This window comes from Hippoglossus hippoglossus, chromosome 15 (assembly GCF_009819705.1).
Source record: "Hippoglossus hippoglossus isolate fHipHip1 chromosome 15, fHipHip1.pri, whole genome shotgun sequence".
NCBI classification, from domain to species: Eukaryota; Metazoa; Chordata; class Actinopteri; order Pleuronectiformes; family Pleuronectidae; genus Hippoglossus; species Hippoglossus hippoglossus.
Window position 1 is genome coordinate 12,530,344 of NC_047165.1, and position 24,494 is coordinate 12,554,837.

Sequence of the window (24,494 nt, forward strand, 5' to 3'; positions counted from 1 at the left end):
CTCTTAAGGAAATGATACAATGGCATGAAAACCTCAAGGTAATTTTGACCCTACAGCGTCTCAAAATGATCATATCTTGTCCAATAAATTCATTATTCCCTCAAGGTTTTACCAGTGACATCTTCCTGTATCTAAGCTTCTAAGTGCAGACACAGCACTGTGACGGTGTCCGAATTTGCTCGCAAATAAAATGAGCGAGCAGAGGAGAGCAGGGCAGGAGAATACCATTAGAGCAAATGAGAGATGGCAAGTGCACAAAAACGTGGCCAGCAAACCGAAGTGGCCACTGCACTGTGTTCATTAAGGAGAAACAAACTCCTTCCCATCATCTTTTATAGTCTTATTTTCACGGCTGACGTAGAATAAGGCAACGACAGCCAGTAAAGAAAAGAAGCCCGGCTTCAACACATACACACAATTACACACACACACACACACACACACACACACACACACACACACACACACACACACACACACACGCACACACACACACACACACACACACACAAACAAACAAACAAACGGAAACTGATGCAAACTGATATTTTCCTCTTTTGTGACCATTTTTATGCAAAAGTGTGAGATTAAGCAAACCTCACAGACTTCTATTCCTTGTTAGGGTGGCAATTTACTGAAACAGCAGTCATGTGTAAAACCAATTTCCTTGAGATAATTTAGGATTGTCAAAACTCTCCCAGCAGCCACCTGAAGCACCGCCGGCCGTCTGTAGCAACCACCTGCTCTGGAGAACACAGCAGGTATCTATTATCTGCATCATCATCATCATCATCATCTCAGGAGCTGTAGCGGCAGTTTATAGCTTCTATATTCATCTTCACAGAGTCATGTGAGAGGCATATATGTGGCGTCCTGACTTCTTGGGGTTTTACCCATGTTTGAGGAACTACGTCTGACAGTCAACTGCTGTGATTTGCAGGAGTAGAGAGCCATGCGTTACCCTCGCCACCCTGTCACCCGCTCAAATAATCTGCATCTGCAAACAGAGAAGTTGTCAGGTGTGAACATGTCAGGGCATTGTTACAGGGAGGGTTATCCCTCCTGCGGCCATTTTTACTACAACCCACTGTATCTCCACCAGGATGAAATCTTCTAGGACTGAGGACGGTATAATCAAGTCATGAGGGATTACATCACCCTGTAGTGGTGCCGGTTAACTCTCAGTGAGCACAGCAGATGAAGCCTCAGTGCTTCAGATCATGCAAAAAAAAAAAAAAACTCAGATGGTCGATGGCAGTAGTCACTGGGATGCTGAATGACGTGATGTGGTGTTCACTAGTCTGGCATTGTTACACCTTTTGACGTCATCATCAATGAAAGCACCGGCAACAACACTGATGTAACTATTAGAGTACAAAGACAGCAGGTACAGCTCTGCAGAGACAGTGAGAGGGGAGCAAAGAAAGAGAGAAAAGAGATGGAGTGTAGAGGCGGGATGGGAAAGAGAGGAGGAGGGAGTGCGCTTACCCCGGCGTGCCTGTTTTATCTTGGGGCTCAGCATGGTTACCGTTGCTGTGCTGCTCCCTCTCACAGAGACATGACTGCATCCCTCTGTTCACACACACTCTTCCTCCTCAGCCACACACACTCTGCCCCTCACGCTGCTGCCTCGCCCTGTTACTCCTCATCCCCTCTGAGCATCTCTCTCCCCTGGCTCACTGTCTTGCACTTGGGCTCCATCTGATTTCACACAAACACACACACACACACACACTCACACACTTACAAGCACTTAACCACTCACTCTCCTCTGCCTCCTCTCCTTCCTCTCATCTCACTCCTCCTCTCTGTCTGACTGGTCCGGCTTGCTGTTGTTCTAACATACCTAGAGCCCTGCCCATTCTCTCTCTCCCTCTTCCTCCCTATTTCCTCTGCTGTCTCGCTCTCTCTTTCTCTTTCTCTCTCTCTCTCTGCCTTCCACTGCACACTTTTGGTATCAATTTCTCAACGTCTATAAATACATCTGGCTGTGTGCCCTCTGTCTTGTCATTCATTCATTTGCATTGGCCCCTCCATTGCCCGACAGTCTTCACAATCCCTCCAGCTGTTTGTCTCTGGAGATATTTGATTGTGGCCTGTACCTGAGGTGCAACCTCAGATCAATAGATTTGATTAAACCGACACCCTTGTCACCATGAAATACACAATGTAGCGCAAGGACATGTCATTGTATTGTCTGCACCTAATTGCAGGATTTATGTGGCAGAGCTAGTGACTGACTTGATCAGGACTCAATTAGGTTAAGATTTATAGTCTGACCACACAAGGGTGTGATGTTCTCATTCATATTCTGTCTGGCAGCGATGTAATAAAGCAGATAAATGCTGCAGTTTAAGAGGCTGCATGAGATTCAAATGCAGTGCGGAGTTGCTGCTTTAGAGGGACGAGCTGTGTGAGGCTTCTCATATGTAAGAAATAACCTACTCAGCTCACACATAATCTATCAAAGACAGATGGTTAATGCTTCACACTGCCTATAGAGGCTTTGTAAGGGAGCAGCAGTGCTTAGGCAACACAACTTTTGCTATTTGATTCTTTAAATTCTCATAAAACAGCTCAGACATTGACAGAGACAGAAGATCTCAGATCACAGAGATGTGATGAAGAAATTGTGTGGAGCCTCAATTGAATAAAAGAAGAGGCAGTTATCTAAAAATCAGTGCTTTGCAGCTTCACATGAGACCTCAGATAAACTGTACAAGCAACAAAATACATAATTATGTGTGGAAAACTAACTAAAAACACACAGTATTACCTGCCAGATCTTTTGGTTTGTCACTGGTCAGAGGGGACCTTGATGGTATCATGGTGAGCACAACTCCACACTGCACAGGGGATCCTTCTCCACAGGGTCCATTCCTACAACCACAGGGACACTCTGGGTTTAAACAATGCTAGTGCTGGAATTTCAGTTCTCTAAGAAACAAACACAATGACATTCACACACCCAAAGAGAGGGCACCACTATACTTGCCATCAACGCACCAGTGACGTGCGCCTGAGGAATGCTGATGTGACCAGATTCTGATAGAAGAGGCAGGAAATCAAGACAGTCATGCAAGCATTACTTGCTGTGTAATGGGCAGACCAGACGACTCTGAGCCTCGAAGCCAGACTCTCTCTGTATGTGCTGCACCACAAAGCATCACAGGCAGTTCCCAGCAGCTGTTGTGATCGGTGCAGCTTAACAGAGAAATGAAACACAGCTGTACACGATGCTCTCCTGCTGTCCACCTCATCTGAATATTCAGTCAGTCTGTCGCACAGGAAGTGAACTGCCAACATGGAGAAGTGAAAACTGCTGATGCTATTTCAAACAACATTATGAGTTTCTCTTTTAAATGTTATTACTGTAGACTTTCTCTGCTAAAATGCAATGCTGGAGCTGTGAGGGATTTGCCTGTGTAAATGGAGAGGGAAGGCCACAAGCTTTGAATCTGGAAAAACTCTTTTCAGATGTTTCTCGGCAGCTGCCCAATGAGATAAAAGAGAATATTTATTTATTCTAATAAAAGGCAGATTTCAGTGATTTTTGTTTGATTGCACATATTTTTCCTATAGCATAAAAAGACATCATGGAACAACTGAGGTATCATCTTGCAAACCAGATGAAGCTGTGTCACCACAGATAAATGACATCAAGCAAATCGACAAGTGGCTTCCAGTTAAACACAGGAACACTGATCCGGGTAACAGAGCGCTACAGTGGAGGAAGCACTCACAGGCTTACATGCATTCAACTCAACCACTCCTTATGCATAACACGCAGTACAGTGGACACTAAATTATATCACATGACGTAGCCCACTCACACAGTCCAGACACGCCAGCCTCTGGGGGGTGTGTGTGGGGGGGGGGGGGGGGCATCATCTATAATCTAGAAATATGGTCCTGAGGGACACATAGGAAATGAGTGTGTGTAATTGAAGGCATGAAAAGAGCATGTCCCATTAGTGCGAGCAGAGGAAGTGTCATGGTACAAATGACTGGGAGCAGGTCAGCGAGGTACAATGACATTATGCTAAGAACAAAGTCTCGCAGTGCACTTGCTGTTAAACATTATGACCGGCTGATCGCAGACCTCACTCATGTGTTTTAGGTAATTGAAAACTTTGATCTACAAGTATATTTATATATATCTACAATAACTTGTAGACAGTGTCTAAAATAAATGTAGGGGCTTATCAGTGATTACTTGATTCTTGTTGTTCTGGATTTGTACCCTCATGGTTGAAAGCACTTATTGTAGGTCGCTTTGGATAAAATGAAATGTAATGCAATTTAATTAAAGTATCTATCCAAAAGAAAAGCCTGACAGAGATGAAGGGAGCAGTAACGAGATTTGTAATGAGTCGGGTCAGTAATGAAAGTGTATGTGGGCAGTCAAGTTGTATATCTTATGCTTCACAGTTTTTATTTACACTTCTTATTGAAAGTAACAATAACAACACTGTTAAAAAATGAGTGGCATGGAATAGAAAATCACAGTTGTGAATGTGATCATTCATGTTATCAGAGGCGTTTCCTGCTAAAACACAGTTTTGGGAAATATCCAGTACTTCACACAGAACAACGCTAAGCAACAAGATAAATAACAAATCAGTGAGGTTCCTAAAAACTATTTGACAAAACTATTAGTGGTAGTTATCCTGCTAACCACTCTAATCACATACAGGTATATGGTATTTTAAAATAGAATAAAACAATATGACAACATTTTACATTCAAGTACAACGTGTTATATGGCATTAGAGAGTTACTGATGTTATCACAAAGTCGAGAGCACACCGAAGACTCTACCCTGACAATGTATATTTGTTAGTGAGGGGTGAGGAAAAAGCTGCAGATGAGACGAAAGCACAGTTTTAAATGTCTATGGCAGTTTTATCCTCTCTCATTTGTCCACTGCCCACCCGCTTCCGACCCTCAATCAGAAACGACAGCACGATAACCCAGCGTTGTCTGGGTGACCTCTGCCGAGCCGAGCTCTCGCACTGTCTAAAGTAGGTGGTCGTACCCGTGGCGATGGCATCGAACTGCTCCATCAGCAGCCACGCCTCCCAGAAAAGCGTCAGGGAATTCATAACTATCATGACCACCACCCAGAACTCCTCCCCTAACAGTGTGAACCACAGCGACAGCCCGTGGAAGCCTGCGGGCACCTTGTCGTACAGGTAACTTGTCGCCGAGGCAACAAAGAAAAAGTGGGCCATCACCATAGAGAGGATGAAGAAGAGGAAGAGGCGGTGGTTGCCTTGACCGATGCACCGGTTGAGGAAAAGGCAGTGGTGGTCATAGTCTTTGATGCACACCTCACACAGCTTGCAGTGTTTAGTGTGGTCAGGCAGAAACAGCTACGAGGAAAACAAACATGGACAGAAACAAAGTTGTAAAAACAAATCCAATTTTATGTAATATTTATTCTTGGTAGAAAATGTGCATCTTTAACTTTACTGTCGATCCATTTCGTGAATTGTATAATACTATAAACACCAATTTCATGATTACCCCTCTTGAAACTATTTATAAACCATAAACTCAGACCGCCAATCGGTCAAACATCTCAATTACAGTTTGGTTTGATTTACAGAGGATCAGTATTATCATATTTTAAATATGGAGCAGTTAAATGTTTGTTCTGCTCATTGCAATGTTTTCCATATTTACATGTATTTTGTACTGGCATACTGTATATCTGCCAGTGCGTAGATTTGTTTTGTTTTATATTTTAATGATCTAAACCAGCAGAGTTCCATTGGAGAGTGCCCTGATCAAGGTCCTTTGAGGATTTTTTTTGCAGCTCTCCATCCTTTTCTTCCTTTTGTATGTGCATATAAATTTGTATCTCGTATGTACATATGTGTAAACCATTAAAAGCAAGAGCATACTAGGGCGTTGTGCTTCATTTCACACCTTTCCTTCTTTCCAGGTCACTGCCCTTTAATTTCACTATAGGTAAATGAACTTGTCTTCATCACCAAAAATATTTGATCATTGTTTTTGTAACATACATTACATAGCTACTTTGACATCTGAAATTTGAGAAGCCATTTATTAAGGGTAAGATTGTGTGTTGGCCAGAACATCATCAACATCATTTTTAGATCTCGACAGATATACAAATAACAAGATGGCTAGATTATCAGATACATATTTAGATATGGGTGTTTTCAAAAATATCAGTGCTCTCTGGACCAGTTGGAGTGTCTTACCTCACAGTATGGACAGAACATGTGAGGGCTCTGGTTGCTCTCCACCAGGTCAGCTATACAGGAGAACCGAGGGTCTGCATCGGCCCTGTCCAGTGTCCCAGGGTCCTGGGTCAGAACCTTACAGAATAAACAGAGGACCAGGGCAAAGTGCATAATGGACATCTGGACCAGAGCACTGTTTGGCCACACACATTCAACATGTTAAGGATGAAGCCTTGTCATTTTTATAGACACAAATCATAGATTATGATGCACATGGCAAATAGGACAGCTCAGGCCTGTTTTGAATAGAAAAAAGCTTGTGTAGTGTCCGAAATACAAAGGATCAGATCTTTTGGTGGGTATGAATATGCACACATATACACACATGGTGTTGGGATGTGAGACTTGACCAAGATATCAACCAACACTGAGATCCTTAAGTTACACTGCAGACCACAACAAAAAAGTAGAATTACACAAAAGTATGCATAATAGTAAAAATGGATATTGGGCGTTATTTTTCCAAAGAAGCAGAGCAGAGTATGGAATAAGCCAGCGAGGAGGGTTCCTAGGTAGATCGGGTTGGGTAACCTGGAATGAGGAGAGATGTTATCTTAACAAAGCGTTCTCACAAACACCAAAGTACTTTGATTTAGTCGTAATAACCCATTTCAGAATGTCTGTCAAACCTTTGGTAAGTGGTCATGCGGTGAAATTGTGTGAAGATGCTTCTGGCCAGCCAGGGGAAGAGCAAGCTGCAGATTAGACCCCCATAGCCCCCCAACATGGCTGCTATCAGCAGGATGGCAGCTCCACTCAGAGATGGAAATAACAGAGTCCAGTAATATAAAACTGTGGAGAAAAGACACAGGACACAAATGTACCAGCAGGTAAACTCAAGATACACACACACACTTTTAATGTGTGAGTGCCACTGTTATCATCTCCATTGTTGTTATCATCCTCCTCCTTGTTTTTGTTGCAACGGAGTAATATTTACCAATAGACTCTTTGGGCTTGTGGTGTATTGGCTCATTCATGTGCAGACGCAGTAGTTTGGTGAGTTGCTGATGTCTGGAGAAAAAGAAACAGTGTAGCCTTGTATTAATCAGCATCAGGATCCCTAGAGAAACAGGCCATCTGGAAATGCAAACATACTGTATATTTTCAAGGTACTGGGTGTTACAGTCACATGCAGCGCCTGCGAGTCAATGTTGTTTCTTTTAACTGATATTTCTACGAAGAGCAGATTCACCTGAACGTTCTCCCCTGTTTGCACAGATCCAGTGGTGTGAGGCCGCAATGGTTCCTCAGATGGAGCATCCTGCAGCCTGTTCTCTGCAGCAGCATCCAGCACACCTCCACTCCACCCCTCTCTGCTGCAACGTGAAGCGCTGTCGCTCCCTGCTGGTCAGCCGCATCCACAGAACATCTCTGGCACACAAAACACAGGGATGAAGTGCATGACTGCTGAAAGATCAGTCACATCTGCACCAGGTGCTGCTTTAAAAGAAGGTTTAACACCTTAACTGATCTTTGTCCCATTTCCAAGAACAGAAGCTATAATTATCTCTGAGGCGGCTTTGGAGCCCCAATTTTATTTATTAAATGGAAGAAACCAGCTTCTGTTAATATCTGATAAAATGTTCAATATGAAATATAATTCAACTGTAACACAAACCACAATAATGACCACTGACTTGGATCAGGCTGCTTTTTTTGTAAATTTAACAAACTGACATTGAAACCAATTTCCATTTCTTTTAGGCTACACTGAGAATTAGGGGGCAAGAAGAACAAAAGAAACATGAAATAAAAAAGAAAGTCCTCATATCCCTTCTGCTTACCAAGGTAAAGTGCAAGCGAACAACGGTTTCTTACACAGTCAACACACAAGTAACAGCAACATACTAAAGAAACAGTGTTTCTGGTACATTAAACCCTAAAGTCTCCACTAACTTAATCCCGTCAGGTAATTTGAGAGTAAAGACATCTTTTAACATTGTGTATGATGGATTTTATGCTTAACATATGTTTTATGCTTACCCTCCTGTCCCTGGTGCTCAGATAAGATTGGCCTTGGGAGAGAGGCTCCCCTCTCGAGAAGTTTATGAACAATGAGAAACTTTAACATGACTTATAGTAACCCAGACTTGTTATCTGCTCCATTCTCATATTGTAAATCACTGAAATGCTCCTTGGTACTCTGAGCTTTTTGGTTTTGATGTTTGCATGTGAGCTGTACCAAGAATCTTCTCTGTTGACAGATCTGTTTCATAACAAACCTATATATTCAAGTACAATGGAGTCTCATCAAGTTAATTGTTTTATTAATCGAAGTGAAGACCAATCACTCAAAACAAATTTTATCTGTCCTGGTTCAGGCTACAAATGTCAGAAAAAATCTGCCTCTTTTGCTTGATAACTATGTATTTTTTTCCACCAGCCAGTTGTTTATACTTTTCAGCTTTTACTGTAGCTATTTTGTGTTCAGTGTAATGTAGAAGTTGTAAGATGGTATTTGCTCACAGTGGCTGTACACAGTTACATGAGTGGTCAATTGGAGAGACTTAACACTAAGAACCAAATAAAAAAGCAGGTACAAGTAGAGAAAAGTCATACACATTATGCATATTAACTCTAGTGTAGTTGCATGTTTTCATTTGATTCAAACTCAAGAACTGCACCATAATACCCCTTGTCTTATACTGTTAGTCAGCTACAGTGTGTGAGTGCATTAGAGAGTGAAGACTACATCATACCTGGTCTCTGAGCAAATAGCGGACGACCTCTGTGTTGCCTGTGGATGCAGCCAGGTGCAGGGGCGTCACCTGGTACATGTCTGTGTCTGAGAACCGAAACATTCCCGTCTCCCACAAATAGTGGACTGAAATACTGGGAGAGATAACCGTTAGTGTGCATAATATATTTGGATGTGTGTGACTGTGTGTGCACACAAAGACAAGAAAACACATCAAGACTCACATGCTGCCCCCGGTGACTGCGTGATGCAGGGACGTCTTTCCCTGTACATCTATGAGGCGTAAATCAGCCCCATACTGCATCATTTGGTGTATGATAAAGATGTTCCCTTGCCTGATAAGTGTCAAAAGCACAAGCTGTTACTACACCGGATCGAGTAAAGATCAAAACGACATCATCACCTCATGAATCCAGGAACATAATAGGCCTACTTCTTACCTGCAGGCAAAATGAAAGGCTGTCTGTCCAGCATCACATGTCATGTTGGGGTCAGCTCCATTACTGAGGAACAGGTCGACCAGGATGCGGTTACCATGGAGGGCGGCGTAGTGGAGCGGGGTGAAACCACCCCAGCCTGGACAAAGATCAACGGATACACGTCACAGTCAGGTTCAGAGATGCTGATCTGCGGCCACTGGGACCAACAACACCAGCTTGACGCAGATGCACAGTGAGTTTGCGTGTGGATGGTTAAAACCCTCTAGAGTTGGGGTTAGGGTTCCCTGCTCTGGCAACAGTGGGACTTATTTGTGCGATTGTTGTCACAGGATCTGTCCTCCTAGATCTGTGTGACCATCTCACGGAGGAGCTGCCGCAGGGTCAGGTTTCCTCTTAGCTATCGGACAAGATCACATCAGGAGACACTGAAGCATGGTGAAATGCTCCCTTTGAAATAAAATAATGTGAAATCGCACACTTGAGTCTAGTGCTATAATATGTGCACAATTAATTAGTTATACTGTGCAGGTTTCCACATATGAGTATTACAGACATATGATATAGGTTTTATGGGTTTATTTTCTTAATGAACTGCATTTATCAGCGGTTTACTGGTTTTAAAATCAAAATACCACTGACATTTGCAGCCGATGCATTTTTTGACAGCAGCACGGGGGGAAGTGCTGGCCTGCAGTGTCACACATATATGCCATAGATACAAGAGCAGCATGCACAAGACAAACACGCGACTTTCTAATCCCGATTTATTCTGCTTTACCTCTATGCCTGAGGACGGATCGATCGTTTTGAACGAAGAGCACGCACTGATCGACATCCCCCTTCTGGATGCAGTCGAACACGTCTGCATCGCTGAAGGGGCTCACGGGCATCGGGTGCATCGTGATGGTTCGGACGGCGGCGACGACCTGCTGCGGAATCCTCTGAGCTGCAGACTGGAACACAACTCAGCTAGCTCCTCGCGGGGAACAACAACGACGACGACGACGACAGCATCATCTTAATGTCAAGTGAGCGGCGAAGTAACGGGATCCTGCATTGTGATAAACTGATTGAGGCTGACCACGCCCTGGGAAGCCCATTGGCCAGAGGGGGGGGACGCGTGACCCGTGACGTCAGCGCGTAAACAAACAACGTCCCTTCAAAAAAAAAACCTGAAAACGTCAATTAGCTGTGTCACACTGAAAAGAGGCGTACCGACCAAACAAACCATTATTAATTCACTCTTTATACAAAGATATATGAGCGGTGTAAACTCATGAATGTCTAGAATGAGTATTTTGTCAGCATCTGAAGGAAAGTGCGTCATGTTTTCTGATCGCACTCGTCCGGACACTCGTCTGCAGGTTTGACGCAGAGGTAATGAGTAAGCGTGTTAGCCACACATGCTAACACATGCTAACACATGCTGTAAGTGTGAGTGTAAACAAAGTCAAAGCACACAAGTGAGGAGGAACGTCCCCGACCGGAGGCCACAACTGGGAACAGTAGCATGGTTTGAAAATGGAGGGATAGCCATGGAGGTCGTGAGAGAGCAGGTGAAACCAGCAGGTGGAGGTATCTCTATTCATTTGTGACACACACAATATATATATATATATATATATATCTTTGTGGTCAAAGTCTGTGTAATCCTTTGACTGTATTTCTTCTGGCTTCATATTAGGACTGGGCAATAAAATAATATCAATAAATACCCCATCAAGGTTCAATATCAATATATGGCTTATGCATTGTACAAGCATGGTGAGGAGGTCTAATATATATAATTCTAATGTCTTACCTCATATTTGTACAATGTCTTGCTGTTTATCATTCTCTGCCCATAGAGAATAGTTTCAAACCTTGAGCCTGAGAAACGGAGAAAACCACAGATAACAAACAACGACTAACATAAACAATGGCTGCATCATTGATGGATAAACCTGCTGTTTTAATGCGATAACATCCCCAGTAGATAAAAAAGCCTATGTTTCCTATAAGCAGTTTTTTTGGCCCTCAATATCTCAATAGCCGTCACAGGTTGTACCAAAAAGTTGCCATTCAGGGGAAAACGTTTATCAGTAAACCTTAAATATATATTAATCTTGTGAAAAGAACTGGATCGATTACAATGCAGTGCATAAGGTAAAATATTGCCTTAAAGTCATAAAGATGATTGCTTTATTTTTCAATATATAACCCATCTGTAAATCATGTTAATTACGGTCTAGCGTCCAAATATAAAAAGAGCCATTAGACATAATAAAAGTATTATCACAAATGTGATTTATTTGGTTCCAAGAAACAGTAAAATTTCATAAAGACGTACCTTTTATTATTACCACAGACATAAAAGTAAGTGTGTGCTTGGTAATACAGCTTTAAGAGACTGCCATCACGTTTTGGCAGATGATCTGTTTTTGGTTCAACAGGTCAAGGATGTCTAATTATGTCTCCTCCACAGTGGTTCCAGTTTGGATAAGGTTCGGGTTCAGGTTTAGGTTTAAGAGGAAACACATTCTCGATCCCAGGAAACTTCCCACTAAACATCTATTCCTGTGCAAGCCAACCCCACAAGATGGTGCTATTTAGCTAAGTTATGTTGGCACTGCTGTGATTTTCTGTCACCAATCCAAACAGTGAATTCCTGTTCTCCATGCAGCTGCTGTACTCATTCAAACGACAGCAACACATTCCTTATGATCGAAGGCCCAGCACGTAAAACAGATGGGAAGACAGAAAACGTATATTATTGAATTCACAAATTTATTCATTTATTTATTCTGGCTTCTTTTAATCATTGGATCCAGTCCCAGAGATTTATATCATGCCAGTTTTACATGACACCTCTAAAGAGCTTCTTCTTTGAGTGGCAGTGGGACGGCCCCAACCAACCAGCTAAACAACACTATTCACTTCTGCTTCTCTAAGGAAGTGAGGAAGCACATGACCCAGGCCAGCTGATGTGAGTTGCTCTGCTTGTTCAAAGTTCAGTCTGCTGGTTGCAGATTAGTAAGAGGCGGGGAGTTTTACAGAAGTGTCCGCACTGTAGAGGCTGGCCATGTCTTAGCAGGTCTCTGCTTGTCTTTTTCCTCCTGATATGGTGGAGACAGTTGAAACCAAACAACACCGATGACAGCGTGAGGCAACTGAGCGAGGAAACTCCCAGATGGCTCTCACACAAGTACAGGTAGGAATATGAAGACTTAGCACTGCGCTACATGAACTATTTTTGCTTTGGGAAATTTAGTGTCTAAGTGTTACTGTACTGGTGATAATATACATTTTCATTTTGAGATAATTGGCTATATACTGCTTTACAACTAATGAATAACTTGTGATGCTTTCATGCCTTCTTGCTGCTGGTCTCTCACTCACCCTCATTTCACACAGGACAGACTGACTCTGCCTTCTGTTACTTTACCACAATAACTAATTATACTGTAATGAGGAAACAAGCTTTAGTCTCACAGTTACAGAGAAATGACATATACTTGCATTAGCAGCCTTCTGTGTGAATGACTTCAAACCACAGAGGAATTACGTCACCGTGTTCAAAGCTTTGTCTGCAGATGTTAGGATTAATACTGAGCGGACCTGGACATTAAAGGGAGTTATCAGTGTCACATCTGTTTGATTTAGTAAAACCAAAATATCCTAATTTGCCCTCTTTTGCATATGTGCTCTTCAAATTTCCTCTTCTTGGAAGTGACAGGCTGCTTTTAAGTATAAGGGCTGTTTCCCAGTTAGTGTTGGTGTTTTAATACTAGGGTGACATGTGATGGCAACAGTTTTTTGTGTGGCGTATGCATGTTCTCCCCTGTGTCAGCGCTGGTATGGGTTTTTTCTGGGTATTCCAGGTTCCTCCAACAGTCCAAAGACAAGTGTATGTGTATTGGGAGACTCTAAATTGTCCGTAGATGTGAATGGTTGATTGTCTCTATATGTTGGCCTATGCCGTACACTGGCGACCTGTCCAGGGCGACATGTCAGCGAGGAACAGGAAATATCTGAGAATAAGTGGTATAGATAATGGATGGATGAACTTAATACTGCACTGGACAATAGGAAATTGTATAACTACATGTGGTAAATTTATTCCATGCAGTGGAGGAGTTGAAGCTTGAAAAGACATTTGGGGTTTCAACTTTTAAAAATGAAACTCAACATGTCCTTCCAATTACTGAAAATTGGCCTTCAATTATACTGACGGACCTCACAGAGGTTAATGAGAGCTGCACATGACTTCCAGTGACCTGTTTTTGTGTGCTCGGTGGGTAAAGGACAAGGCAGAGGGTTCGGTTTGAGACTGATATCTCTGAGGAAGTGAGACAGAAAATTGATTAAAAGATAGTGGGTGTATGATATAAACTCAGAATGTCTAAAACAAAAACAAGATGGAACAGTTTAATTTCCAGCTCTCTTTTTTTCTGCTCCAGGACCAGACTGCCAAAGGGGAGAGAATCAACAAGGAAACCGGCGAGCTGAGTGCTTCAGGGGAGTTATCTGTCTCTGTGGAGTTGAAGGGGCAGAAAGAAGAAGGCTCCTGTAGGAACCTTCAACTCCCACAAGAGCTCAGAGAACAAATACAGGAACTTGCAGTTTACACATACTCCAGCCCCGACCACAGAACTGACCATGTTCCTTTAGAGCAAAGAGAGGAGCTGCTAGTCAGAGTCCTTCCTCTCTACATAAAGGTACGAACCACTGGAACAAGGTGTTATCTCATTGTACATCCACACAAAGGCGGTTATTTAGTTTCTATTCTGAATGAGTTTTTCTATTGCAAACGTCTTGAAAAAAATAAATGGAGACTATCAACTAGCAAAACATTAATTGATTATCTCAATTTGAAGTGAAACCACAGTTCTAATTAAGACTCAACCATGAGAAGGTTAAATGGATGCCTCAGGGCTCTGTGATTTTGGAAACTGTTCCGGGCTATTTGAATGAACAATTAAATTAGCCATGAGTTGCAGTCAGATGTTTGGGCCTCAGCTGATCCCATCACTGCTGTGTCCCCTGAATTAATTGTGAATGTGGTTTTTCAGTAAATCTATACAGTTTATGGACCGTCACATGAAATACCAAGGGGCTCCAGCTCCATAGCCCCAGGCCTCACTTTTATTCTCAGTGCCTGAACTGCCTCACAGTTATGAAGATACCTCCCCATGCACACATACTGTGTAAATTCCATCACTGATCTGTGAGTATGTGTGTAACACCATTGATCAGGCTTACAGCTGCCAACGTAATCACTCTTTGGTTTGTGTGCTGTTCTGTGTGTGTCTATACGGATAAGCCTCATGACCAGAGATTTGACCAGAACATAGGGCCTCACTTAAGAATAGCAAACTCAGTGAAATGCGATATCCTCTTATAGAACTGAATAGAGCATATAGTATGCACTGCCTTCTATTATTTATAGTAGAGTGCATTAGCAACAGCACTTGAGTTCAAACCATAATGTGGTTACATTGGTACACTGAATATCATAATGCACAGATATAGTACCTGGAGGGTAAACCACTGAAAACCTCACATCAGGTACAGAAGAGATATCCTAATACATGGAAGGGAAAAAAATTACGTTTTATTTAATGTAAAACGATTTTCAACATAGTTATCAACATCTGTGTTATATAAACCTTTCAGAACAGACTTTTTTTTTTTTTTTTGCTTGATGGACTCTCTCCCCTCTGATCCCAGGTCTGTGAGGATGGTGGCAGACTTGAAGGTCTGGACGTCAAGGGACTTGCAGCTCTCACTGCTGACACGGTCATCCTCAACATCCAGAGCAGACTCAGAGATAGGCCTGCAGGTACCAGCTGCTCACAAAAGCAAATACAGCACGGTTATTTCCATTATGCAGAAGGACTTTCTATTCCCCCTCTGTGTGCTGTGGTGCTTTACCACTGTGTTTTCTTCAAGTCACTCATGTCTTTTGAGCGAAAACGGAAAGCATACGGAATCCTTACACAGAAGTCTGGAAACACCTGGTTCATTTCTTGAGGCTGGGATGCGTCAATATGTCACAATTGTCTCTCCCCTCATCTTTCCTGCCTCACTATGTTGCTTGTTTTTATGTTGTCTTTCTATATAGTTAATAGTGTAGTTCTTCTGGAGCTTTCAAGCGGAAACTTGCTTTGTTTTTAGGGAGAACTATGTTTAGTATTGGTCCAAGTTCTATAAAGTGTTAACAATGTGCATCTAGTGGCCATTTTATACTCCTTATCTTGACTTTTACTGTACAGGAACTGTTTTGTAGCCTTTACCTGCCAAAATAGTAACACAATGCAAATTTTCATTTCTGGAAAAAGAATTGAAACATGAATAAGAACACTAAGCCACCCTCATTATGTTGCTTTCTATTTGAATACTAGTTTACTTGACTTAAATATGTATTTAGATATTAATGGTTTCTGTGACAGTAGAAGATAAAGAGAAGCAGCCATAGTATGTAGTGATCTTGCTGTCTTGTTGTCTTTGTTTATGACCCTCAGTCTTCTGGAGTCATGGCTCAGTGAATGTTGAGTGTTTTGTGCTTTCAGAGGGGGCTCGTGAAGAGGTGGTGCAGTTCTTCCAGAGGCTGGACGAGGACAGTAAGAGTGAAATAGGAGAAAGTCTGGGCTGGCTCCTTTTAAAGTCCCTTTTGCTGCTGACAGCTGACGGCTCAGTGAGTTATAAGTAACAAGTCAGGTTTCAATGTTAGGTCTCTACATTTTCAGCTGATCACTGTTGAACCTTTGAATCAAAAATCCCAAAACTGGGATAACATAACATAACATTTAACTATCCTTTCAAGATAAAGACTTGATCTCCTGAATTTATTCACTTAAAATTATAATGCTTCAATGTAAACTGTGTGTGTCTGTGTTTTTTTTCTTTTTTTAAGGATATATTGTCCTGTATAAATCCAGGGCTCCCTGTTGCTTTGGTGAAATGTCTGTACCTGCTAGTGTGCCTTCCAGCTAAAAAGGAGAACACGGCAGTAGAAGAGACATTCCAGGAGCCACTCACACAGGTCATTTGAGGCAATATCCTCATTTTACATTTCCATTTGTTTACTCTTTTCATCCACATCACGCATGTTCTCCTTGTCTATACTCTCTACTGCCTCAATTCTTCTCCATTGGATTTTTGGTTTCACTCTCCACTTCTTCCCCCTGCTCTTTTCCAGGTTCTCCTCCAGCTCTGTAGACAGCCAGTCAATGTGGAGACACTGGTGGAAACTCAAGAACTGCACTGTCTTATCATTGGCCTCACATCACTATGGGATCAGACCAGCGCCCCCTGGAGGCACCAAGCCTCCCGCCTCCTTAAGGCAGTCTCTGCTGTCGCAACAAGCAACACTGTCCCAAGCTTGCAAGGTAAAGTGAGTGAAACCTATAAGGTATCATTTCTGCTGGGCTCATAGTCATTTAATGACTCTGCTTCCTCTAATACTGTGGTTCTCAAACGGGGGTGCAGACCATGTAGAGAGAACAAACAAACCAAAGATGGCTATATTTAACTTGAATCATTTAGTTGTTTCCCTTATCATTGTTAATAATTGAGCTTCTGAAGGCCGGCATGGCACAGGAAAGTCAGAAAACCCCGGCTATAATAGACTCTGTGACACTAATGGAACTGAAACCATGCAAAACATTTTTCATAGAAAGTGAATAATTCGATTTTATTTACAGTTATTTTTGGCAGAGAGCTATTTTTATTTCAGTGGTTGATTATACAGAGACGCATGATCGCACACCCCAGCAACAGATGCACTGCAAGTATGTTTCACATGATGCATCCGCGAGTACAGATGATTCACTCAAATGATTCACTCAGATGTTCTGTTATTTTGGACATCAAAAATGTATCAGCATTTTCCAGTGTGATATTTTATTCTCATGACTGTAGCTCCTTCCTACATTAGTCATATTGAATGAATATACATACTCTCATTTTTCCCTTTCAGGTTTTTCAAAAGACAGACATTACTAATTTGTGGTGATCCATTGCTCGAATTGGAAACTTTGAATGTGTTGACTCTGTTCTGATGTGCTGTACATCTCACAGCAATATCAACTTCACTTACCAAGAACGCTGCCTTTTCCAAATTAGGCAAGAACTGTGTGCGTATCTGCATCCAGAACCTGTTGCACATCAGTGCTGACGTCTCTGGACCGCTGCTCGCTGAAGTGGCTGTGGCGGTGTTCAGCTTCATTAGAGACACCTATGTCATCAACTCTGCCCTCTTCAATGAGTTTGACACTAACAGCGGCTACCAGGCCCTTGAGAACATCCTCACACGGTAAGACAAAAGGGGCATGAACAGAAACATAATGAAAACACAATGTGAGTTCAGGATTAGATGTAAAAAGGGACAATCTTGTTTAAAGATGTGAAAAGACATCAAAATAATTTAATCTACTTTGTCTTTTTAAAGGTTAAAGTAAATGCACATTCTGAGAAATTAATTGGTTTTTGCTCTTAGTCAGTAAAAAGACATCACTTACCTTTTACCTTATTTGTCTTTTATCATGATTTTATCACCATCATAAGATGTGAGGAAGGTGTGTCCGAGGATCATTTCCAGCCTGTGAAGGAGTTGCTGGCTCTCATTGCATCTTTCACCCTGCTCGGAAAAACTGAGCTCAAAGTGGTTCTTTGTGTCACCAACCCCCAGCCTCCGGGCTTCAAGTTTGATCCACCACTTACCAAAGGTAGGTCAAGTTTTAAACACAAGTTCTCCATTGTTATTCTCTGGCTATTACCCCCTAATTATCTCTAACGGTTTATTGTACCATGAGGATAAACTCTAAACCATCCCCTCCAAATGCACACTCCAAACCATCTAATTATTATCTTTGCATGGCTCAGCAAAGATGGGGGCGTGGGGAGGGGGATGTGCCCCCCAAATGACCACACAGTTCATCCCTCCTTTGCACTTTAGCCCTCATATAAACCACCTAGAAGTGCACCACCCCCTTTTCCCTCTCCTTGATTTCCCACACACCCCGACTCCTCACTCCCGCATCGCTACCCCGCTGCAGTGCACAACACCCCTCACGTTAACAGGAAGCTGAGGTGATTATGTCTGGGATGATGAAGTGGAGGCTTCCCCTCTAACTCTGTTAGGATGCCCCACATCCATTCACCACTGGCCTACATCAACCAGCCATCTATCATAGGTGCACACACACCTCCATCCAACACTCATAAATAGAGTGTCCATAATAAACACATACGTACCAATCCAAACAAACATACAGACACACATTCACACTCAGGATGCATCTATCACACTGAGTAGATGTTATTCCAGACGAGGGTCCAGGGATTGTTTTGAACTGATCTTATTTGAAAGTGATGCAATTTTGATTAGGTTGAAAATGAATCCTTTTCCTAACCAAGTATATATTCATATTTACAACAAACACAAGTGAGTTTTGGTTTTCAAATCTAAGACCTTCACTTAATATTTTGACAATACAGCAAACAAACTCTATCAAGGCAGATTACGCTACTTTTTCTGTCCTTTCATGCATGTTATGTTGTTTGTTCAATCTATCTATGTATGTGTAACTCAATTGGCTTATGGGATTCAGCATGTGCTGTGTGTTTAAAGGTTGTTTGTAATTTATTAGGTTTCCCCTTTCCTTGAAATTGACTGACTGACCTTGCCAGAGCAAATTCAGATAAAATCGAGCTTTACATTCAAAACATCTTACGGCTTAATCGACCTCAAGCTGGTATTGTTTTGCTTTATGTGGCAGACTAGAACAAGAATACATCCTCCACCAACTCCAGAAGTTAAGGAACAACTATACTGATATTATTTTGTTCAATCTGACCAGTTTTAAATAACTGAAACCTCTGACTCTAGGTTTAACAGTAAAGAACCTGCAGGCCTTCCACCTGCTGCAGGCCTCCTTGCTGCGCTCCCACGATTCTCTGCTGTGCTGCCAGCTTCTTCGAACCCTGCAGACAATTTGGGAGAGGGATACGGCCAATTTCTTCCTCTTGGAGTGGACCGTCCAGTCGATGGCTCAGGTGGCTGCCTGTATGTGGTGTAAACCAGCTCCTGCCCAAAAACTTTACTTTTCACTGCTGGAGATGGTAAGATTTCTACTGTTGACAGTAAAGCTCCAGCGTGTGTTGTTTCTTTGATACATCATGGGTATGAGGTCTGATTAAATGCTGGGTATCCTTTCTTCCTTCCTTTTCGACAGGTGGTATTTAAGTTGAACTACATCCCCCATGAGACCTTGCGTGCACTGCTGGGTGTGCTGAAGCAGATTTGGGCTGGGACTCTGGCTGGAGGGGCGGAGGGAACAGAGTTTGGAGTGGTTGCTCTTAAATGTTTTCGTAGGTGAGCCATGTTTGGAGGATATTCTTGCTCCTACTCCAAAAACTAAACTTTCTCCCTATGGTGCTGCAACAGATTTACAAAAAGCACATGTGGTATTTACTGGAAAGCTGTTTTATTAAGACCATTTTTTCCCCTTGATGTATGTTGAATAAGATCTATCTCCTGCGCTCTGTAGGATGACATTGCACAGTGGTATGCTCGCTGAAGTGTTGAGTGACTGGGGTCTTCTGGAGCTGCTGCTCGGGGAAATTCGTAGGAGAGCTAAGATCCTCAGGAAGGCTGGAGTTGTCTCCTCCTCTAAAATAAGTATGAATCAACATTATCACGATTTTACAGCTACTAATAGACAGAGAGTGAATGTTTGCAAACAACAAATTATCATTCAATTGAACGTAGGATTATTGATTACTTTTGGTTTGAAGTTTTTAAAATAAAATCCTTTCGACAAATGTCTTTGGAAAACTTCTTCTGATGTTCTTGTGCTCTTTAGATCCCCAGAAAGTGCCATCTGTGGAAGGCCGTGAAAGATTGCTCACTACCTGTATGCTTCAAGTTGTGTCTGCGCTTACTTTGCGTTCAATTAAAAACACAGGTACATGCACTTAATTTCATCTCCATTGTCCTTGCCCTGTCACCTCTCTATAGCTTAAGAAGAATAAACCACTGTTGTATACTTAAGTTTTGCATGTTTGTTCCAGTTTCAGTTCGAGACCTTGGTATGGTTCCCTACATAAAGATCTTCTTGGATGAGGATCAGTATCGCGCTCCCACTCTGAGCATTTTGGAGCAGCTAGCTGAGATAAACCCAGAGGAGTTCATGAGTACAGCCATAGGAGCCATCTGCTCCTCAACACAGCAGGAACTCAGGTTGAAGTGGGACCTTTTGCAGGTACATGTCACATGCAGCGGCATACAAACATCCAGAAACACAAGTGATCTCAGCTGAACTCAGAATGAAGTCTCCACTCTACATCAAACCATAACCAATTGTAATGCACTTAAAACATAATAAGCTAGTGAATTTATTTTCTTAGCATGTGGGACCCTGATTACATTACAGACAAATGCAGATTGATTTGCTAAAACAGGTTTAGCTGTTAACTCCAGGCCAATTTGATTAGGCCAGCAGCTTTGTGCTGTGGCACTATGAAGATTACCACCTCTATCGGATCAGTGAATGGGACAGAGATCTGATTAAGCTTAACTAAGTTACACACCTACTGTATGTGTCCGTTTTTATAGATGGCAGCAAGAGGAGCACTTACTTGCAGATATTGTGTGTATTCAATGTGGGTGAGTGCTTGAGAGGGCTTGTTTGTGCAATGTGCATGCATGCAGAAGCAGGTGTGTGTGTGTGTGTGTGTGTGTGTGTGTGTGTGTGTGTGTGTGTGTGTGTGTGTGTGTGTGTGTGTGTGTGTGTGTGTGTGTGTGTGTGTGTGTGTGTGTGTGTGTGTGTGTGTGTGTGTGTGTGTGTGTGTGTGTGCGCGCGCGTGTGTGTCTGTGTTCTTTGTGCTAACATGGTTAAGGCAAGTGGCAATCAGATTGGGTACGACCTGGGTTGGCAAGTGTTGAGAGCCATTGTGATTACTCCAGTTTCAGTTAATCACATTTCCCTCTGCGTTCTGCCTCACACATTACCTACCTGATGGATTAGCTCTTTAAATTGAATAAACCTAATGTTATTTTGTTCACCTCCAAAAACTAGTTACCAGAAATGATTTATGATATATCTGTGTGTTTCATCTATTTTTCATGACATTGTTTTAATTGACTAGAGAGGTGCTTTTAAAAGCTGGGAGCAAAGCAAAGTATCAACATATCAAAAATCGAAATACTGTACATTCACTTTAAACTACAGTAAAAAATAGTCTTAATTGTCGCATGTATGATTAGGTTTAAGCATATTTGGTGATTCCACATGTCACTGTTGATCTGACTCCTCTCTTATGTACTTCAGTCTGTGCTGAAGGTCCTGGAAAGCCCCAACAGCTGGGACGCCTTCAGGAGAGCAGGAGGCTTCACCGGACTGCTGTCTCTGGTGATGGACATGGAGGGAGCTCTGTCTGACCCTCCACAAGGAGAAGTGTGGAAGTCCTTGGGGCATCAAAAGCTGCTGGAACTCCTCCTCCTCGCTCTTCACATCATCGCCTTGGCCGTGCATTTTCACACAGTGAATGCACACCATTTTGAGACTGGCGGGTTTTATGAAAGGTTGGCAGATGCTCTGCTCCAGCTCGGCTGCTTCCACAGTGAAAAACCCAAGAAAGAGACCTGGGATGCAGAGCAGGGCTCCTGTCCTGAGACTGCAGGGGACGGTCAGCCTCCTGGAAAGAGTTTCAACCAGTTCATTGATTTGGCAGAGGCTGCTGAAGCTCCCTCCTCTCACTCCCCCACACTGCAGCACAATCTGCCTGTTACTCTTCGGACATGTATAAAGCTGCTTTCGTTTCTTGACCAGTTTGCCGCAGGTGCCTACTCTTCTCAGGAGTTAAACTTGGGGCTACAGCCCGAGAGTGGGTCTGCTGTAGATAAAGAGAAACTAAATGGACCAGCAGGACATGAAGGTTCAGGGTCCCCCCCTGCCCTCGTAGGATCAGGCCCACAGTCAGTGGTGGACACACAGGGAGGATCCAGGAGCACAGCAACAAGTATTTCTACAGTCTGCTCAGAGTCTCCCTGCAGGTGGATATGTGTAACCATTTGGAGGGGATGGAAGACTGAATGAACATTTTTACATTAAATTAATTTTCTCGACACTCAAATCTAAATTGTGGTTATGAGTTGGGTCTGTAAGTTATTTCATAAATATCAACCTATATTTTTCTTTCTTTTTTGTTTTTGCTTGTCCCACAGTAGGTTCACTCGTGATCATGTTATTCTTCATCCAGGAGCAATCAGAGTTATAATGACTCTCCTTCCTGCAGTGTTTTCTCCCCAGGACCCACAGGTACATTTCAAGACTGAACATGTTACAGTCCCTTATGTTACGTAATATTTCCAACACATTGAGACATCTTTCGTTCCCTCTTTCCCAGCTCTCTATGGAGATCCAGTTTTCATTGGCACACCATGTCCAGGCCATGGTCAAATCTGAGCGGAACCGGCAGATAATGTGCGAGGGCGGGCTGGTCTCCACGCTCCTGGCCCACTGTCAGAGCATGTTGCTGATTCCAAACCACCCGTTACATCTACCCATTACACGTATCTTGGAAAAGCTCTCCTCCCAGTCCATCACACATTCAGACTTCAGGTCGGACATACACTGTCTCTGATGTTCAAGCCCATGTATTTTCTTTATTGCAATGCAATCCCTTCTCAATATTTACTAAGGCAAGATCTGACGTGCTCTTTTTTTTCCTCCTCAGAAAGTTCCTGTGTTTAGGAGACCCTCTTATGTGCTTGGCAGACAAAACAGCAACGCATTCACAGCCAGCTCCTGCATCAAATGGTAAAAACTTGTTTTGTGACAGTGACTACATTTATGTTCTTTGTAACATTTTATTGAATTCACATTGATTTGGTCTTTCAAACAGAGTCAGACGCTGCAGCAGGATCTTCAGTAAGGTCTCTGAAGCGGGCCTTCAGCTTCTTGAAGTCTGAAGCTCAAAGTGAATCCCCTGTTGGTTCTGCCATCCCCGTCCATCAGATCATTAGTCTGGTATCCATGACATCACCGCGTACCTTCAGACCACACAGAGTCTCCTCCTCACCTGCCTTTGTAGAGTTTGACATGAGTGAGAGTGGATATGGGTGAGTCTTGTTTTACTGGGCTTTTGTTTTTCCCTGCAATTAGACTTGTGACTAGATAACTTTTGCAGAACCAATAAGTAATGCTTATCAAGAGTAATGCTTAGTATATATAAGAACGTCAATAATTCACTAATTTGCTGGTATGTGATTGTATGCTTCGCAGCTGTCTCTTCCTGCCCTCTCTGGCCACAGTCAAAGGAGTGACTGCTGATTCAATTTCAACAGGTGGAATTGGAGGAGGTAAGTGATTATTCTAAATGAGTGATACTTTCATATTTGTTAATAAATCTGAATAAAATATCACATCATCTCCCTTTCATGTTTTAGACTGCAGGGGTTTTCCGCCTACAGCTGGTCTTTCGTTTTCCTGCTGGTTCCAGATCAACCGGTTCAGTTCAGCCTGTGACTCACACCCAATCCGTCTGTTGACAGTGGTTCGCCACATGTCCCGGACCGAACAACCGTACATCTGCCTGTCAATCTCCTTCTCAGCCTATGATGGCTGTTTGGTCATTTCCACGGAGGAGGATGCATTTACATTCCTGGGTTGGTATTGGCCTATTGTGACGATTGCATAACATTTATTGATTATTAAGAAGTTAAAAGATCGTTGTTTTTTTCGAGCTATTCTCCTCATCTGTCAGATACTTTTTTTAATTCTTTTGTTCTATTATATAGAACAAATACACAAATATATTTATTTCTTATAATACAATTGTTAAATGCGTAGTTTATAGGGCAAAATTATGTTTGATTGTCTTCCTCCATGTCTGTTATGTTAGATATGATGGAGCCAGAAGTTTGCACTCCCACTTCTCTGCCTGCGTCACTGAGGCTGCGCTGCTCCAGCATGCTGGTCCCAGGTCAGTGGCACCATCTGGCTGTGGTCATGGCCAAAGACGTGAAGAAGAGCTGTATGGCCACAGCCTACTTCAACGGCAAGGCGTTGGGGACAGGAAAGGTATGAGGAG

General features: G+C 42.6%; 3 protein-coding genes across 6 annotated transcripts in view; 1 reads left to right on the forward strand and 2 right to left on the reverse strand.

Annotated features, from left to right (window-relative positions):
• The window catches only part of arhgap22 (Rho GTPase activating protein 22), a 34,282-nt gene extending 10,795 nt beyond the window's left edge, over window positions 1–23,487 (reverse strand). For 2 of the 4 annotated variants that reach the window (XM_034609206.1, XM_034609204.1), the window contains exons 1-2: window positions 2,996–3,241; window positions 2,777–2,880 (exon numbers count right to left, since the gene is read on the reverse strand). In XM_034609206.1, coding sequence (XP_034465097.1) covers window positions 2,777–2,828 — 52 coding nt within the window. In that variant the 5' untranslated portion in view covers window positions 2,829–2,880; window positions 2,996–3,241. Of the gene's footprint in view, window positions 1–1,488; window positions 1,617–2,776; window positions 2,881–2,991; window positions 3,242–23,454 lie in introns of those variants that run through there. The other 2 variants (XM_034609207.1, XM_034609205.1) reach the window with 2 other exon arrangements.
• Window positions 4,415–10,400, reverse strand: si:ch211-223a10.1 (probable protein S-acyltransferase 23). The gene is made up of 10 exons (XM_034609208.1): window positions 10,195–10,400; window positions 9,417–9,552; window positions 9,201–9,311; window positions 8,978–9,110; window positions 7,471–7,649; window positions 7,216–7,289; window positions 6,905–7,067; window positions 6,724–6,806; window positions 6,234–6,424; window positions 4,415–5,375 (listed from the first exon to the last, which is right to left on the reverse strand). The coding sequence occupies exons 1-10, from the start codon at window positions 10,313–10,315 to the stop codon at window positions 4,887–4,889; spliced, it is 1,680 nt and encodes a 559-aa protein (XP_034465099.1). The 5' UTR covers window positions 10,316–10,400; the 3' UTR covers window positions 4,415–4,886.
• Window positions 12,391–24,494, forward strand: part of wdfy4 (WDFY family member 4) — a 35,946-nt gene continuing 23,842 nt past the window's right edge. The window contains exons 1-21 of the mRNA XM_034609198.1: window positions 12,391–12,606; window positions 13,856–14,113; window positions 15,126–15,237; window positions 15,968–16,092; window positions 16,312–16,440; window positions 16,597–16,786; window positions 17,523–17,712; window positions 17,964–18,124; window positions 19,288–19,520; window positions 19,634–19,773; window positions 19,949–20,079; window positions 20,264–20,365; window positions 20,472–20,662; window positions 21,731–22,455; window positions 22,627–22,720; window positions 22,809–23,023; window positions 23,139–23,221; window positions 23,307–23,523; window positions 23,687–23,763; window positions 23,851–24,069; window positions 24,306–24,484. Coding sequence (XP_034465089.1) covers window positions 12,586–12,606; window positions 13,856–14,113; window positions 15,126–15,237; window positions 15,968–16,092; window positions 16,312–16,440; window positions 16,597–16,786; window positions 17,523–17,712; window positions 17,964–18,124; window positions 19,288–19,520; window positions 19,634–19,773; window positions 19,949–20,079; window positions 20,264–20,365; window positions 20,472–20,662; window positions 21,731–22,455; window positions 22,627–22,720; window positions 22,809–23,023; window positions 23,139–23,221; window positions 23,307–23,523; window positions 23,687–23,763; window positions 23,851–24,069; window positions 24,306–24,484 — 3,792 coding nt within the window. The 5' untranslated portion in view covers window positions 12,391–12,585. The remainder of the gene's footprint in view (window positions 12,607–13,855; window positions 14,114–15,125; window positions 15,238–15,967; window positions 16,093–16,311; window positions 16,441–16,596; window positions 16,787–17,522; window positions 17,713–17,963; window positions 18,125–19,287; window positions 19,521–19,633; window positions 19,774–19,948; window positions 20,080–20,263; window positions 20,366–20,471; window positions 20,663–21,730; window positions 22,456–22,626; window positions 22,721–22,808; window positions 23,024–23,138; window positions 23,222–23,306; window positions 23,524–23,686; window positions 23,764–23,850; window positions 24,070–24,305; window positions 24,485–24,494) is intronic.

What these genes read in the sequence shown, in the direction of transcription:
- si:ch211-223a10.1 (XM_034609208.1), bottom strand. Translation starts at nt 10,315, where the DNA reads ATGCACCCGATGCCCGTGAGCCCCTTCAGCGATGCAGACGTGTTCGAC. An exon ending in AAACAGGGGAGAACGTTCAG is followed by an intron (nt 7,290 to 7,470) that starts GTGAATCTGCTC and finishes CTTTTTCTCCAG; the next exon opens with ACATCAGCAACTCACCAAAC. An exon ending in CGCATGACCACTTACCAAAG is followed by an intron (nt 6,807 to 6,904) that starts GTTTGACAGACA and finishes TCCTCATTCCAG; the next exon opens with GTTACCCAACCCGATCTACC.